We start from the raw sequence: 14,174 nt of genomic DNA on the forward strand, positions 1-14,174 counted from the left end.
GTGAAAGCTACAGTTCACATGAGAAGACTCCCAAACATGACACCCTTTAAATCATCTGGCAGCCTTGTGATTGTGTGTTGGACCCAGCTCCTCTTTTGTGTTTTTACGGAGCAGAACCGGCTTTAGTTTTTGGGATAGAAGGTCTGCCGAGGTTCATGCATCCAAGCTAATCACTCCTGTTGTCAGTGGATTTCCGTTAGCGGGGTCTGTTTTATGTTGCGGCAGCGTGTTCGGTGGTGACAAGCTGGTGTGTGTGTGTGTGTGTGTGTGTGGAGCGGGAAGATAACGCAGCCCTGCTGGTCCTGTGACCTTCACCGTTGATAACGGGCACAGACGAGCGGTCAGGTCACATCTTATATGAGTTAGAGCTGACATGTTATTCTTTGTGTTTGAATTTTAATGCGCTTCTGTCCCACTGAATTTTTTTAATGCCCCTAATGGCGAGGACAGGGTTGGACAGGTGAAGGTGGCAGAGGTTGACTTGCTGAGGCAGCCATGAATGGGATTAAAGGCCCATTTATGCTCAACATTACCAAGGATGTTGCTGTTACTGCCCGATATGTAGCTCTAATGAGACATAAAGAAGACATAACAATCGCAAAACAGTTGCGATATATTTAACGGCCTCACTAACCACAGCATCCCACAATGCTGTCTCCGTTTCTTCTTTTGTGCGAGCGGTATCTCATCTATGCTTCTTCCACAGCTTCCATGCTTGTTTTGGAGTTTCTTGTTGCTATAAACTTTTGACTCTGGGCTGCTCCCCCCGGTGGATATAATGGTGAACTGCAATACCAACATAAAGAACGCATGGAAGACGGGTGCATTTTTGTTTGTAAGGGGAACATAAATGGGCCTGAAGAAGGTGAAAAATGCCTTGATCCTTCATAGGACAAGAGAGACGGCCATCTTGGTCGTTGGACTCGCTCATCACCCTCCATGGGATGAACTGGTTAACGTGTCTTTCATTGACTTGAAGATGAAATCCAACCATGTTCTGAATGTGGGATGCAGGTCCTTTTAATGGGCTTTAGTTCCAGTACGTACCAGTTAGAGTCTTGGGTTTGGAGACCCTGTGGATCTCATCTCCATTTTGCCATATGACATGGTGCTCCATGAAGTTCTGACTTTCTCTTTCAACTTCAAGGCTTAGTGTAATAGGGGCAACATGAGTTTCAACTTCTCAGGAGTCTTGTTCGTGAGTGAGGGAAGGAGCATCAAGTCTCCAACTCTGCCCGTTGTGCTGTGCTCAAAGGGGAGCCAAAAGGCAAAGCTCTCAGTCGGATCTCTGTTGTGTGTTTGAGCACCATAGTTTTGTTGGCACCACTGTCTTTACAAGCTGATGCAGAGTGACTGAGCTGAAGCTCTGAGTTAAGAGGACTGTGCAGTGCACCGAGCTGATGAGTTTAAAACACAGTCTTGAGGGACTGGCACATTATAAACCCATTATTCTTCCGCTCCCGGCGCTTGTTAGCAAGTCCAGCATTTCTAGATCACGATGGACTTGATCAAGCACTGTTGAAGCTTCATCTTATCAACTGTTTTCCTCATCAAGAATTTCTGATTTCCATTAAATCTTCCTATTGGCCTCCCCTTCCGTCCCTCCTTTTATTTTATCCCTGCTGAGGGATGACTGGAATTCCTCATTTCAGCTGTCTCCACTTCCAGTTGGACTGCTATCACGCACCTTTTCCTGCCCCCTCCCACTTGACGCTCCACTTTTTCCTCTCTTGATTCTTGGCGTCGCACGGCTGTGTGTGTGTGATCCAGGGAAAAGCACACAACCCTCTCTCTCTGGTTCTCGGTGTCTTTCTCATGCGGGACACTTTGCTCCAGCGTGTGAGGGATGGGACCTACTTTGCATGCCTCAGTTAATGAGCTTATCCTGTGCGAGCAGCTTGGACCGCCGCAGGATCCTGTCGTAGTGGGCACCGGTTAGTGCTTCGTGGTCACAGAGGTGGACCACAGAGAAGGAGCCGATGACGGAAGCAACTCTGCCGCATGTTTGGTCTTTGGACTGTCTGCCGGCCAGCAGCACTGCAGCTCTCCTGCTCTCTCTCTCCTCCCCCCCTCCTCTGCTACCTGACTCTCTCGCTCCCTCTCCGTCCCAAAGCTCTGACAAACCGCTTTTCTAGCTGCATCACGTCTTACGCAGCAGCTTCTCGCACCGCATTCTTCCGCTACCTCCACTTTTTTTGGGGCCAAAATGCATCAGAATCCGTGGATCTTAAACTACCTCAGCCATGTCAACCTTGGGAGCCAAGGTAAGCCAAAACGAGAGGGTCAAAGTTCAGCCAGGTGTGGAGGTGTGATTGTACCTCTGTGAAAGTTGGCAGGCGACCAACTTCTGTGTGAGCCTCTCTCACTGTCAGCAGCTGTGTCCCACAAGGACAGAGGGAGGCTGAGATAAGGGTCATCAAGTGTGGACTTGAAGCTGCTCCTCATGCTTTGAAACCAGATTCAAAAATTCGGATGTGAATATTATCTTAGCTGCGAAGGTGCCAGTGCATTATAAGTGAACAAAGGTTGTCATGTTAATATTTAACATCTGCACTATAACACGCTTTATAGATGCTGACTTCATTACTCTAGAAACACTCTCACATGATCTGTATTATTTTATTTGAACTCCGCAGTCAGAATGAGAAATCTAGGTTAATTTAACTATTTTTAAAAAAAGTACAATATAATTTGAGGCTCCTCATATCATACTTCTGTCCATGATACCGCCCCCACTGCAACGTAACAAAGATGGCAGCCTTTTAAAAAAGACATGTACACTTAAATAGGAGCACCTTGAGGAAAGTCGGATGGAGGCAGTCAGAATTTTGGTCTGCGAAAGTTCGCTCAAAACAACACCATAATTACAGAGTATTTACAAATACTTACTTTTTTAAAACTGTCTAATGTGTTCCAAAATCAAAAGTGTTACTGAAATAAGACTGGTTGAGTCTGAGTCTTCTTTTAAATAACTGTTAAAAACAGATTTTTTTGTACAGACTGCCTTGTATGTGGTGGATTTTTTTTCCTGTATTTTTATTTTTTTAGCTTTAGCAAAGATTTTTTTTCAATTAGAAGTTTTATCAATTAGTCATTTATTTCATTTTATATTTATTTTACTTTGAAAGGATTACTCTAAATTTAATGAAAAATAACCCAGCAAATCTCATGGTGTTATTTGCACCACATTTCACCCACAAATTAATTTGGCCAACACAACTTAACTTGGTTGTTGTTGGCTTGGATGTTCAATAAAATACTTGAATCTCTCTGAACTTTGCTACTGAGGATTAATAACTACAGTAATTTAAAACACAATGATTGTTTTAAGCGCAACTTATATCCAGGAAAATGTGGACAAAGTGTTTTCAGAAATCTAATACTGACAAACACTGGTGATTCACATCAGCTAAAAGAAGTGACAGTGTGTCACGAACATGAACATATATACTGTATGTAGTGAGTTTTTGCATTCATATTTGCTCCATACATTGCAATATAGTATGTGTAGCCAATTATTCTTTAAAATGAGGCGCATTATTATGAAGAGACGTTGTAATAAGAGTTGACTCAGAAGAGTATAATTGAAATTAAAAAAAATAAAGTACAAAAGCATGTGATTAGGAGGACATTCAGAAGGTTGCCGCTGCCTCTTTCACGTTTCACGAGACTCCAGGTGAGTCACATAATAGACTACGGCCTTTAGCTCTTTGGACATACTTAACAGAAATCCATCCTCCGCGTCCGTCAAAGGCACAATCCTTTCACAAGTGAACTCCCTGAAAGAAAAGTGGCGCAGTGTTCCGCGCACTTGTGAGATTTCCCCGCGACAGATGACTATTTGGCGCCACTGACAGCTCTCGGGTCCACGTGTGCTTCTCATTCCCACACTGCTCTGTAATATTTCCCGAGCGACAACAGAGTGTTGAGTCCAGCCTCTCCGTTCTTGAGGGACTGGGAAAGCACAACAGGTGGCCGTCAGCTCCGGCAAGTTCCCGACACTTTCGGTCCAGACTCATAACCAGCGCATTGTCCTTTGCCCCGACTTAATTGTATTTGCAAGCGAGCTGCCAGGTAACTCATTGTGATGAGCGTTAAGTCTTCCGTGGCTTATTGCCACGTATGTTGCTAATTCCACTGTTTGCAGTCTTGGCCTCGCCGAATGTCTGACTGCCCATCTGTTTAGCTTTACCTTCTTAAGAAGCTCTCGGTGAGGCTTTAGGTCTGACTCCCGGGGTGCAGGGCGAGTTTTCCAAGCATGCTCTTCGTGTGATGTAATGCAGACGGTTTGAGCATGACACGTTTCCTTTTGGGCGCACCGTAATCCTGAGCATCAACGCTAATCCCGTATCCCAGCGAGGACACATGTTTAGCTGCACATAGCTCCACACTTCAGAGACCATGTGTGTGGAGGAGTTGCTGGACTCTTTAAGTGTACAACGCCAGTGATGCAGGGAGCTTCTTGCACAATTCGACATGATTGATAGAGTTGACCTTATATTTACTCTGGAGTCAGCCATTATACTATATATAGTTAATAAGGGCGTGATCTTGTGCTACAAGATTTAATTTACAGGCAGCCTTTGTGTTGTACAATTTTCCAAGATAGTCATAAAAAATAGAAACATTTAGCCTGTCAAACTGGATTGGATGGATGTTAGCAAAATACTCATTGTTTTTAATTTAAAAAAAAAAACATTTTGTAGTTGTGTATTTTGTGTTTTTTTGTATTCCTTAAGAGTATTTGAATTGAATAGAATTCTCATCTCACATAGGTTGAGAACAGCCATTATTTCAAGTGGAAAAATACCTTGTAATGCAGAAAATGTTATGATGATATTATGTGCAAGAAAATTACTTTATTGCTAAATAAGATTATTAATGCTTATTGTCAATTCCACAGTTCAACAGAGGAATCTACAGGTGCCTTAATCAACTACTTAAGCAACAACTGCAGTATTGTTTGTTTTGTCACAAATGCAGCTGCCTACTGTACCCAGTTTATTTATTAAATATTGATATGTTATCATGCAAACAAGTAAATTTTGAGTGTATCGATATATTCTTATCCTCCTACCCGTTACAAGGTATGCAAAGTTGAGCTTGAAAGCAGTTGATGTGGTATATTGTTAAGGTTGAGTTTTTTCTTTTTTACTGGAGAAAATGTGCTTTTAATTTTATTATCCCTGTGATGCACCCCGCGACCATATTGAGGTGCTGAGCAAAATATAATGAATGACTACAATGTAAGGGCCCCCGACTGTATAAGATTGTGTGGGTGACACTTAAACAAAATGAAAATGGAAAACATTGTTGAGTGTTCAACATTGAAGATTTTATTAGTTTATTTTTTTTAATTTACACAACCAGTGAGTTCATCTTGAGTTAAAAACAAGAGGAACTCAATGATATTTATCATGTTTAACACAACAAGTGTTAGAGTTGAGCAGGAAAAGTGGAGCTATTTTGACAGTTAACAGTTGAAATTATTTTTCTTCTCTGTCAGACCTAGAGAAAGTAGACTCCAATTTTAACGTCTCAATCTGTGGGTGTTTACATATGTACAAACTCGTTGTGAAGATTGTGACGCCGACAAAATGTTTGTGATGAAGAAGAGCTAACAAATGAAAGTGAGATGAAGTCTGCATCTTCTGTGTGCTAAGACCAAGCTGGACAAATACTGGCGTCGTCTCATTTAACTATCATTAAGAGTCAAGAAAGAGTTTAAGTAAAGGACTAAAGAACATAAAGATGTCTAGTTTGGATCTAAAACTTCTGAACATCTACAATGTCTTTTAAAGATGCAGTTGCTTTCCAAAAAAGTCTATAATTCCTCAGTACTTTGGATGTTAATCTGCCTCTTGACACTGCTCTCAGCACTTCTGAAGATCTATTTAAAGTTCTTGTTCATCAAAGCATCTGTGGACAATAAGGAGGGTTTGGCAACCAAATGACATAAGCTCTGAAAATACAGAGTTTCGAGTGAGTTCCTGTTCCAGAGTGGATGTGGTTTTGCTTCCCAAAAAGCCGGCTGGACTCCTGATGCACTCAGGTGGATGTGCCGCCTCTAGAATCGGAGAGAAATTTAGTAAATGAGCCGCTGACCTCGTGACCCCGACATCTCAGTGTGTGTCAGCTTCTGCTGGATTCCACGTTGGTGACTGGCTGTTATGTTTCTGTGTGTTACCATCAGCCTCTCATTCTGAGACGGCTCTGAAGTTTGTGTCTGGAATGTATTGTGGCGGAGGTGTTGCGGAGGTGTTACGTCAGGTGACACGCACTCTCAGCACGAGATAAAAACCCAAGATGATGTGAGACAGCTGCTCACGGGGGACAAATAATTTACCGCTCAGCAAAGCAAACGATTACTTTGGCATCTGGTTCTGTTTGACACTTGAAAAACTGTCTGTTGCAATCTGATATTTTGTATGTCGACCCATTCCTGAAGAGTGATGTGAACAAATTTACCCATAAGTTATGAGTAAAGAAGTCAGGACAGGACACCTTACTTTGCTTCTTGCTTGAGTTTCCTCCTCCCTCGGCCGAACGATAACAATTACAGAGGCACGATTTTGTCTTTCCAAGTCAAAAACAACATGATCGTGTGATTATTCCAATGAGCGCGTGTTCCTTCCTTCACTTTTTGCTCTGTGTTTACCGACTATTCCTCGCTTCAGCGGGGCGGCTCAGTCAGACCAGATGGCACTGCTTTTAAGCAAGTGATTGGAAACAACTCCGCTTCTCTTTGCTACGACTGTTCTAGGTGAAGGCCAATGTTTTCAGGATGAACTGAATACATGCAGCTCACTCTTGTGTGTGATGTCAACGAGCAGTTGGGTCCAAATGACTCACAACACAATGAAAGTTGAGGGATTTGTTCATAGATGTGACAAGATATGAACAAGGCACGGAGTGCTGCGGCATGTTTAGAGCTTCCTGTCGGGTTAGTGTTGAGTTGTGCTCTGTAGTAATGTTTTATGATTCATGGAGCAGTTTTAGAGAAGGTAACCATGTGTCTCAATGTTCTAGTGCTGTGGGGAACCATGAGCTACAGCTTCATATTAGCAGATCCGAAGTGCTTAAGAGAAGGGCAGTTGGTCCACGACCATCCAAAGTCAGTCATATTGTGTTATGTATGATCCATTTGTTTTGTTTAAACACGTTTGATTCTCATCGGTTTGGTTCTCATTTAAGCCGCTTACATGGAGGGGAAACCCTGTCCATGCCAACCATTTGTGTCTGTGATTTTTTTTTTTTTTTCGACTAGAACTCGAGGCTCTCACCACAGGTGAGGGTAGTTTGGTACATTCACCAGTGCCTTTTGGCTCAGCTCTTTGTTTGAACAACAAAGTTCTTTTGAAGTTTCAGTTTAAATGCCACACTGATCTGGCAGCCAACCTGAACCACCCCTGAACCGATCCTCATCCTGACTTCACGTACTCTGTTCCTGTGGGAATTGATTCCTAAAGACTACAAAATACTTCACTAAGCTTTGGTTGTTTTTTTTTCTTTCATCACTTGTCTGTGTGTGGTTTTGTGAAGGAGAAAAAAGAGAAAATGCATGTGGAAAGTGTCTTGTTGGGTAGTGGTCCAAGACACGGTAAAAGGTAATCTATTGCACTATTTCCTTAGGATTACAGCCAGTTTTTTTGGAAATATACCACAACACATGCACTAACAGTGGCCTGTTCCCATGTGCCAGAGGGTACTCGTGCAAAACCAGGCAAAAGGATTGTTAAAAACGTTTTGATTTTACAGCAAATAACTTTAATAGACATGATTTGTCAGGATAATGTGTGCGCTGTATCCCCCTGCCGCCAAGTTCCAGGAATTATTACAAGTCAATGTGAGGGAGTCATATTGGTGGAGGAGTGCATGAGTCAGAGTCAAATCACCACATTAAAGTTGAATCAGTTCGGATGACAGAAGACATCCCGTCCAATTGCACAACATTGTTTTCCAGAGCCGTATCACGAGCAGCTGAAACAATACGCCATCACTCCTCGTCCAGGCTCACCACCCTCTCCAAATAAGCATCTGAAGAGCAGCCCTTCAAAGGTCTCACCCAAACATCAGCAACAAGCACTAACAGATAAAGTCATGTGGAAGGAGGAGGGGTGATCTCAGAGGAGAGGTTGGGGTGGGGTGGCCGGGGAGCGTCGTCGTCACTCGGCCCTGAGGTGAACTCCGAGACGTAGAAGTGAGACCACATGTTTATATTTAAAGCTGCACGGAAACCGCCGCCAAAACCACACGTTTCAGGCCTGTAGTCAACAAGTGAGCAATCTGTAAGAGATGGTTCCTCCACAATGGCGTGTTATGATGGCTATGGTAGATGCTAACTCGCCAGAGGCACATGTTTACACTGCTAATCATAGACACCCTTTTATTGAGCATCCTGTCTCCGCCGACGTCGCTAGCTCCTACAATGGTTTTGTATCTGCAAATTTCAAACATGTTTTGTGGACTATACAATGTTCTTTGCAATTGCTTAACAATTGTTAGGCCCAAAACATGTTGTTGTGGAGTGTGAATGTTATTTGTTTAAAGACAGTTCAGAGAAAACAACATTTAAGTGGATTCAGTGGGTAAAGTATGATTTAAAATAAGTTACAGGGATGTAGGAAAGTAAAATTATAACCGAAAGTGGCACAATATTGATTAGAAAAATACAAAAATGTTTTAGTCTACCTCAGTCTACCCTTGAAGGTCCACCCTATGATGTGATCCATCCGCTTATCTGTTGCCGGGTCGCGTGGGCAGCAGCCTTCTCCTGAGCAACATCCACCAGCTCCAACTGGGTGGATCCTGAGACGCTCCTAGGCCAGTGAAGAGATATAATCCCCCCCGTCTGCTCCTGGGTCGACCCCTCGGTCTCCTCCCAGCTGACTGTACTAGAAAGAGCTCCAAAGGGAGGTGTCCAGCGGGCATCCTCATGAGATATCCAAACAACCTCATCTGAGAAACAGTGGCTCTACTCTGAGTCTCTCCTGAGTGACAGAACTTCTCACCTCATCTCTAAGGGAGAGGCCCACCGCCCATTTATTTCAGCGCCACCTGTATTTGGGATCTCATTTGTTCAGTAATGACCCACAGCTCATGACCACAGGTGAGGGTTGGGACCAAGATTGATCGGCTCTTACACACAATAGTGCTGTACAACGACTGCTATATCACCCCTGCTGTGCCTATTCACTTGGTGGTGGCTAAAAAAATGAATGTGTCTCGCTCAAAACTTTGCTGAAACTCTCAGCAAAAGTTGGGAAAACCAGCTGGCTGCGCAACAAAATTGCCTGCTCATTGCACTGGGAAAATCTACTGCTATTATAGCTATCTAAATCGTTTATTTTTCAGATTCATGAGTTAATTCTTAATTTGAGTTAATCCTTCATTTTAGTCTCCTTGCCATGTTAGATGAAAATCAGGATGTGTATTTTGTTCTTTTAAACACTCACAGTGACACTGAAAATGATGCTGGACAAATAAATCTGAAAATTAGGGGTGGCACAAATGAATGAATGAAATGAATGATTAATTAATCACAAACAATAATAAATCATTGACGCAAATAACATATTAATCGCACACAAACTGTCACCAATTGAGGGTGCACCATGTGATTCAATGTGATGAAATCGAGACATCCAGGATGGAGGGTAAATGAGTGCGCTCATGGGTGAGATATGATCTCAAGAATCCTCAGTAAAATATTGTTCTAGGCAGCACTTTCACTCAGTTGTTGAAGATAATATGAACAGATTTAATCTGATCATTTAATGTCAAATATTTCTTTAACAATGAAATGTTATCACCTTCTCAGCATGACTGACTGACTGAGAGGTTCTAGTAGGACAGTGTGGTATTTGTCTCCTCATGCCGTCCTCTATCTGTATTCAGGGACGAGGTCCGTCTTGGCGTCGCTCCAACAGCACTACTGTGTGAAAGGACACTTGGTCTCTGGCACACACGTCTTCTCTGATGCATCAAACGCTCAGGAAACATGACCTCATGCCTACACTGCCACTTTAGGTGGAGTCTGTCTGTGACTGTGGCAGGATGTAAAGATGAATGTGTCTGCTCACATTACTCATCTATTGGTGCCATATATATAACAAAGACTGGCCCTGATTCTGAGCAGCGAAGTGGCTCCACTCATTAACAGCTGGTGCTGTCTGTGATGCTCTTATGAATGAGTGTTTCTCCCCTCAGGACTCGGAAGTGGCCCAGCCGTGAAAGTCAGCCATCGCAGGTTGCTACAGAGGAGAGCTTTTAGGTGAGTGCCACCCATGGTGTGTTCGTCTTTAGCCATAATCACCTGGTGCTTAACTTTCAAAGTCTGTTTTCTGCTTTACTTGACTCTTTGAACAAGCTATAAAGTCAAAAAGGTTTCACGCAAGGATGGCTGGTTTATGATGGCTTTGAACCTGTAATACTTTTGTTGCATGAATATGCTGACTCAACAAGTTTTTGGTTGTGAACCACAATATCAGCAGACATTGTATGCCAACACTCACAATCTAAATACGTTCATCAGTATTTAAGATCACCAGAAAGAGCATTATTTATAAAACTCATATCAAACCACTCATTACCGTAATAATAATCTCAAATAATCCGATAAAAGTTTGACAAAACCTGCTGTTGTTGTGGAGTGTGACGCTTAATAAACAGTTACATGAATGCAATGAGATTTGTTTAAAAAATAGCACATTGTTTGGAAATAAATACAAATAAACAGACTAAAACTTGTCCAGTATATTTATTTTGTACACAAACTCATTGCCCTGTCTTCATTTTTCTTCTGACTTATAGGAACTTCATTTAACACACATTGTTAAATCTATGACATGTTTTCTAACTGTTATTTTTTTAAATCATGTTTCGTCTGCAAAGAAATCACTTAATTGTGTTGTAAAAATGGTGAACCATGAATGAAAATTAACTGTATATTACTGAGTAATTCAAACATGAAATAAAGAGAAAGGGAAAAAGCCACAGAGAAAAAAAGAAGAGGCATGAACGGTGGAATGAAAACAAGTGAGGAGAACCTAAGTTTAGTGAGATGGTTTGGAGTGTGGGTCTGAGAATGTTGGCGATGGAGACACCAGGAGGAGAAGAGGATGACAACCATTGATGAATATAAAAGAGCCAGGCATGAAGAAGATGGCAGTGAAGGATGTCCAGGTTATGTTAAAGTGAAGGAGGCCATATACCAAAGATTCAAATTCCAGCGTAACTAAATAAATCTGGCGTAAAAAAAAAAGACCTTCCAAGCTGGAGTCGGATATACAGTGTTTTTTCATTAGCATGTCTGTGCTGGAATCAACAAACTCCCCAAATGATGTTTACCTCATTGTCCATTGTTTACTCCCGTCAGGACTCGGCTTCCAAGTCTTTTATTGAAACGTGGTTTTGAATCTAATCCCCAAACCGCCGTGGTATGAGACCAGGGAGCAGCAAAGTGGATTGTTTCTGTGTAAATGTTTTTTGGATGAAAGGCGAGTTACAGAACCAATGTGCCGTTTAAATGATCGATTGGAGGCTTCGGTACACAATTATTCACAACTCTTCGGAGAGGCCCGGAGCTGCAGTGTTATTTTTATTTTCACTATTTCTTGATCCACAGTTCTTTTTCCAATTGCTTTCATTGTCAGTCCATAAACACTGAGCTTTCCCACAGTCCAGCCCACTGACTGTCGGTGTTTTCCCTGCGCCCCACAGCTTCCACAAGGAATTCTCCTTTGACGAAAAGGAAGACCTCGCCAAAACCACCAAGGATATTGATGTCCGCCTGTTGGCCCACCTCCCAAAAGGTAACGTTGGACCGGGACCGAGGACCCTAACTCTGTCAGTCTTGAAATGAAATGAAGCAGCCAGAGTCAGACTCCTCTCAGGCAGATTCTGAGGTTAAAACTGTATCCCGGAGGCTGAATTGAATTCAAATATTTCATGAAGAGGACATTTGGACCACCCGTCTTCACTTGGGTGTACACCCGGAGCCAATTCTCAGCAAGTACAAGTTATGATGTGCTGTTTACGACAACTGACTTTTGTATGAGGTGTAACAGAATCATCAAATTGTTTGTTGTAGTGGGGTAGCTACAGGGAATTAGCTCCAGTGTTGACCCTGTTAAATAAGGCGTTCAAGTTGAATACTTTTGTTGCAACTCTTGTATTTGTGGAGGTTCTCAAATTAGTGACAGAATTTACAGGTTCATTGAATATACCACACAAATGGTCCCAGGTTCTTCCAGGTTGCAAAATGATGTGAACACATTGTTTTTTCGGGTAAAGTCAGTCGCTTGGATCAGTTTTGAAAATGTATCATGTAAAATTGTTTATTTTGTTTTGAACTATTTTTTTAAAATTAAAATATGATTTGTGGTTCATGTTTTTCCCCCTGCAGTCTCTGAACTGAGGAAGCGATTTGAAGGCATCACCACAAGCGTCAGTGACTGCGATATGAACAGGTGAGTCAGTGGAAGTGATATCGCAAACCCTTTATTGGCTCCATGACCTCAACAACAAACGTGTGCAGAAAGGAGCGTATTGCCCGGCGGCTGGAGGGCATAGAGGGCGATGTCCATCCGACCTTGATTCCAAGCCTGGTCTCCAACAGACTTCTGGAGGAGGACACGCCGCGCTACACCAGGGCCTCGGACGCCTGTGAGCCTTACAGTGGTGGGAGGATACTGCGGCCCGTTCTGTCGCTTGTATTTGTTCTAATTTTTTGATCTGTCTTGCAGTGACGGTCCAGCGGTTCGACATGGATGGTGACTCAGACATGAAAGTGGCTCTCCCGGAAGAGTCCAGGACTCAGTACAAGGCCTCATCTCACACAGAACCTGTCTCCAGTTCACGCTCAGGCGCACCAGATATGGAGTCTAAAGCCGCACGCATAGCTCGCTACAAGGCGGAGCGGCGCCGACAACTCGCCGAGCGCTACGGCATCTCCTTAGATCAGGAGCCAGACCTGGATTATCCCTCGCAATACAGCCGCGTCCGGAAAGAGTCGGAAGGTGTGGAGAGGCGTAACCGGAGGGAGGAGGTCACCCAGCCCTCTGTCACCAGCCCACGAGCAGCACGCGGCTTGTCGCAGCACAGCGACCCAGTGTTTGAAAAGACTCGGATGAGAGCGGACTCCTTCACTGAGAGGGAGAGACTGATGAACCTGGAGAACCAACGCAGAGCCGCCGTTCCCGAGTCGCCCTCTTCCTCCTCATATATGGATGTGACATCATCATCCACCGGCTACAGCCGGCAGCCAGTGTCGGGGGTGCCACCCAGCTCCCCCAAAATGAGCAGGAGTTCTTCCTTGTCTTCACCCAAACATGGAGTCTCTCCAGGAGACCTTTTCATCGAGCAGCAGGCCCACAACATCCTCAGCAGGCAAGGGTGAGTGACTTTTCAAACTCAAAGTAGATCTGTGTATGTAAGTTTGGAAGATCTCAGGGGTCTTGTTGACAGCTTTCACTCTGGTTAAGGAAACATGAGCCACGTTTGAGACTATATTTGAAATGTTCTGTCAGTAGCTTGACTTGTTAGTACAGGAGGCATTTTAAAATATATTTTTATACAGACATTTGCTTTGAGGGCATGCAATTCCAGATTACACTTTAAAATGTTTGTATATTTATGCATTTCAAACTACCGTAACTCCACAAAGGATTATGCTTTCCGAAAGATTCAAACGTGACCTGAAAACAAAGCGCCGGAGAGTTGTGCTCACGCAACTTTATTATTCTTCAGTAGGACCCCCAAACACAGTCCTAACTCTGCATGTTTCATGTGACAAGGGCTTCTTCGGTACAATAATCTGAGCAATTAAAAAAAACAATGATATCATTTCCAATGATATTGGCTGCGCACATGCATAATGCCTTTAAAAGAACCAGTTAACACTGAGCTGCAGGGATGAGTTCACAGAGAGAGCAAGAGATAACAGTGTGACAAAAGTTCACAACGTGGGTTCCAGTGTGAACTGGAGAATATCAAGTTAGGAAGTGTTGGAAGTGTTGATTTAGTTTTGATATAAGGCTAGTTGTTTCACGTCAGTCCCACTGAAAACCATGCTGCAGCAAGTGAGAAAAGACTTTCTAAAATAAGTTTTAACTGGTGCAGAAAGTAGCAATATATGCAGTGTATTGTCAGACAGACAGACAGACGGACACTTT

At 43.1% G+C, this 14,174-nt stretch overlaps 1 protein-coding gene across 8 annotated transcripts in view; it reads left to right on the forward strand.

Moving 5' to 3' along the window:
• Positions 1-1,824: 1,824 nt before the first annotated feature.
• svila (supervillin a) overlaps positions 1,825-14,174 on the forward strand; it is a 40,388-nt gene continuing 28,038 nt past the window's right edge. For 3 of the 8 annotated variants that reach the window (XM_053859060.1, XM_053859061.1, XM_053859063.1), the window contains exons 1-6: positions 1,827-2,264; positions 10,210-10,273; positions 11,722-11,813; positions 12,407-12,470; positions 12,539-12,681; positions 12,747-13,395. In XM_053859060.1, coding sequence (XP_053715035.1) covers positions 2,207-2,264; positions 10,210-10,273; positions 11,722-11,813; positions 12,407-12,470; positions 12,539-12,681; positions 12,747-13,395 — 1,070 coding nt within the window. In that variant the 5' untranslated portion in view covers positions 1,827-2,206. Of the gene's footprint in view, positions 2,265-10,209; positions 10,274-11,721; positions 11,814-12,406; positions 12,471-12,538; positions 12,682-12,746; positions 13,396-14,174 lie in introns of all 8 variants that reach the window. The other 5 variants (XM_053859066.1, XM_053859058.1, XM_053859059.1 and 2 more) reach the window with 5 other exon arrangements.

The sequence above is a fragment of the Synchiropus splendidus genome, chromosome 3 (genome assembly GCF_027744825.2).
Source record: "Synchiropus splendidus isolate RoL2022-P1 chromosome 3, RoL_Sspl_1.0, whole genome shotgun sequence".
Taxonomy (NCBI): domain Eukaryota; kingdom Metazoa; phylum Chordata; class Actinopteri; order Syngnathiformes; family Callionymidae; genus Synchiropus; species Synchiropus splendidus.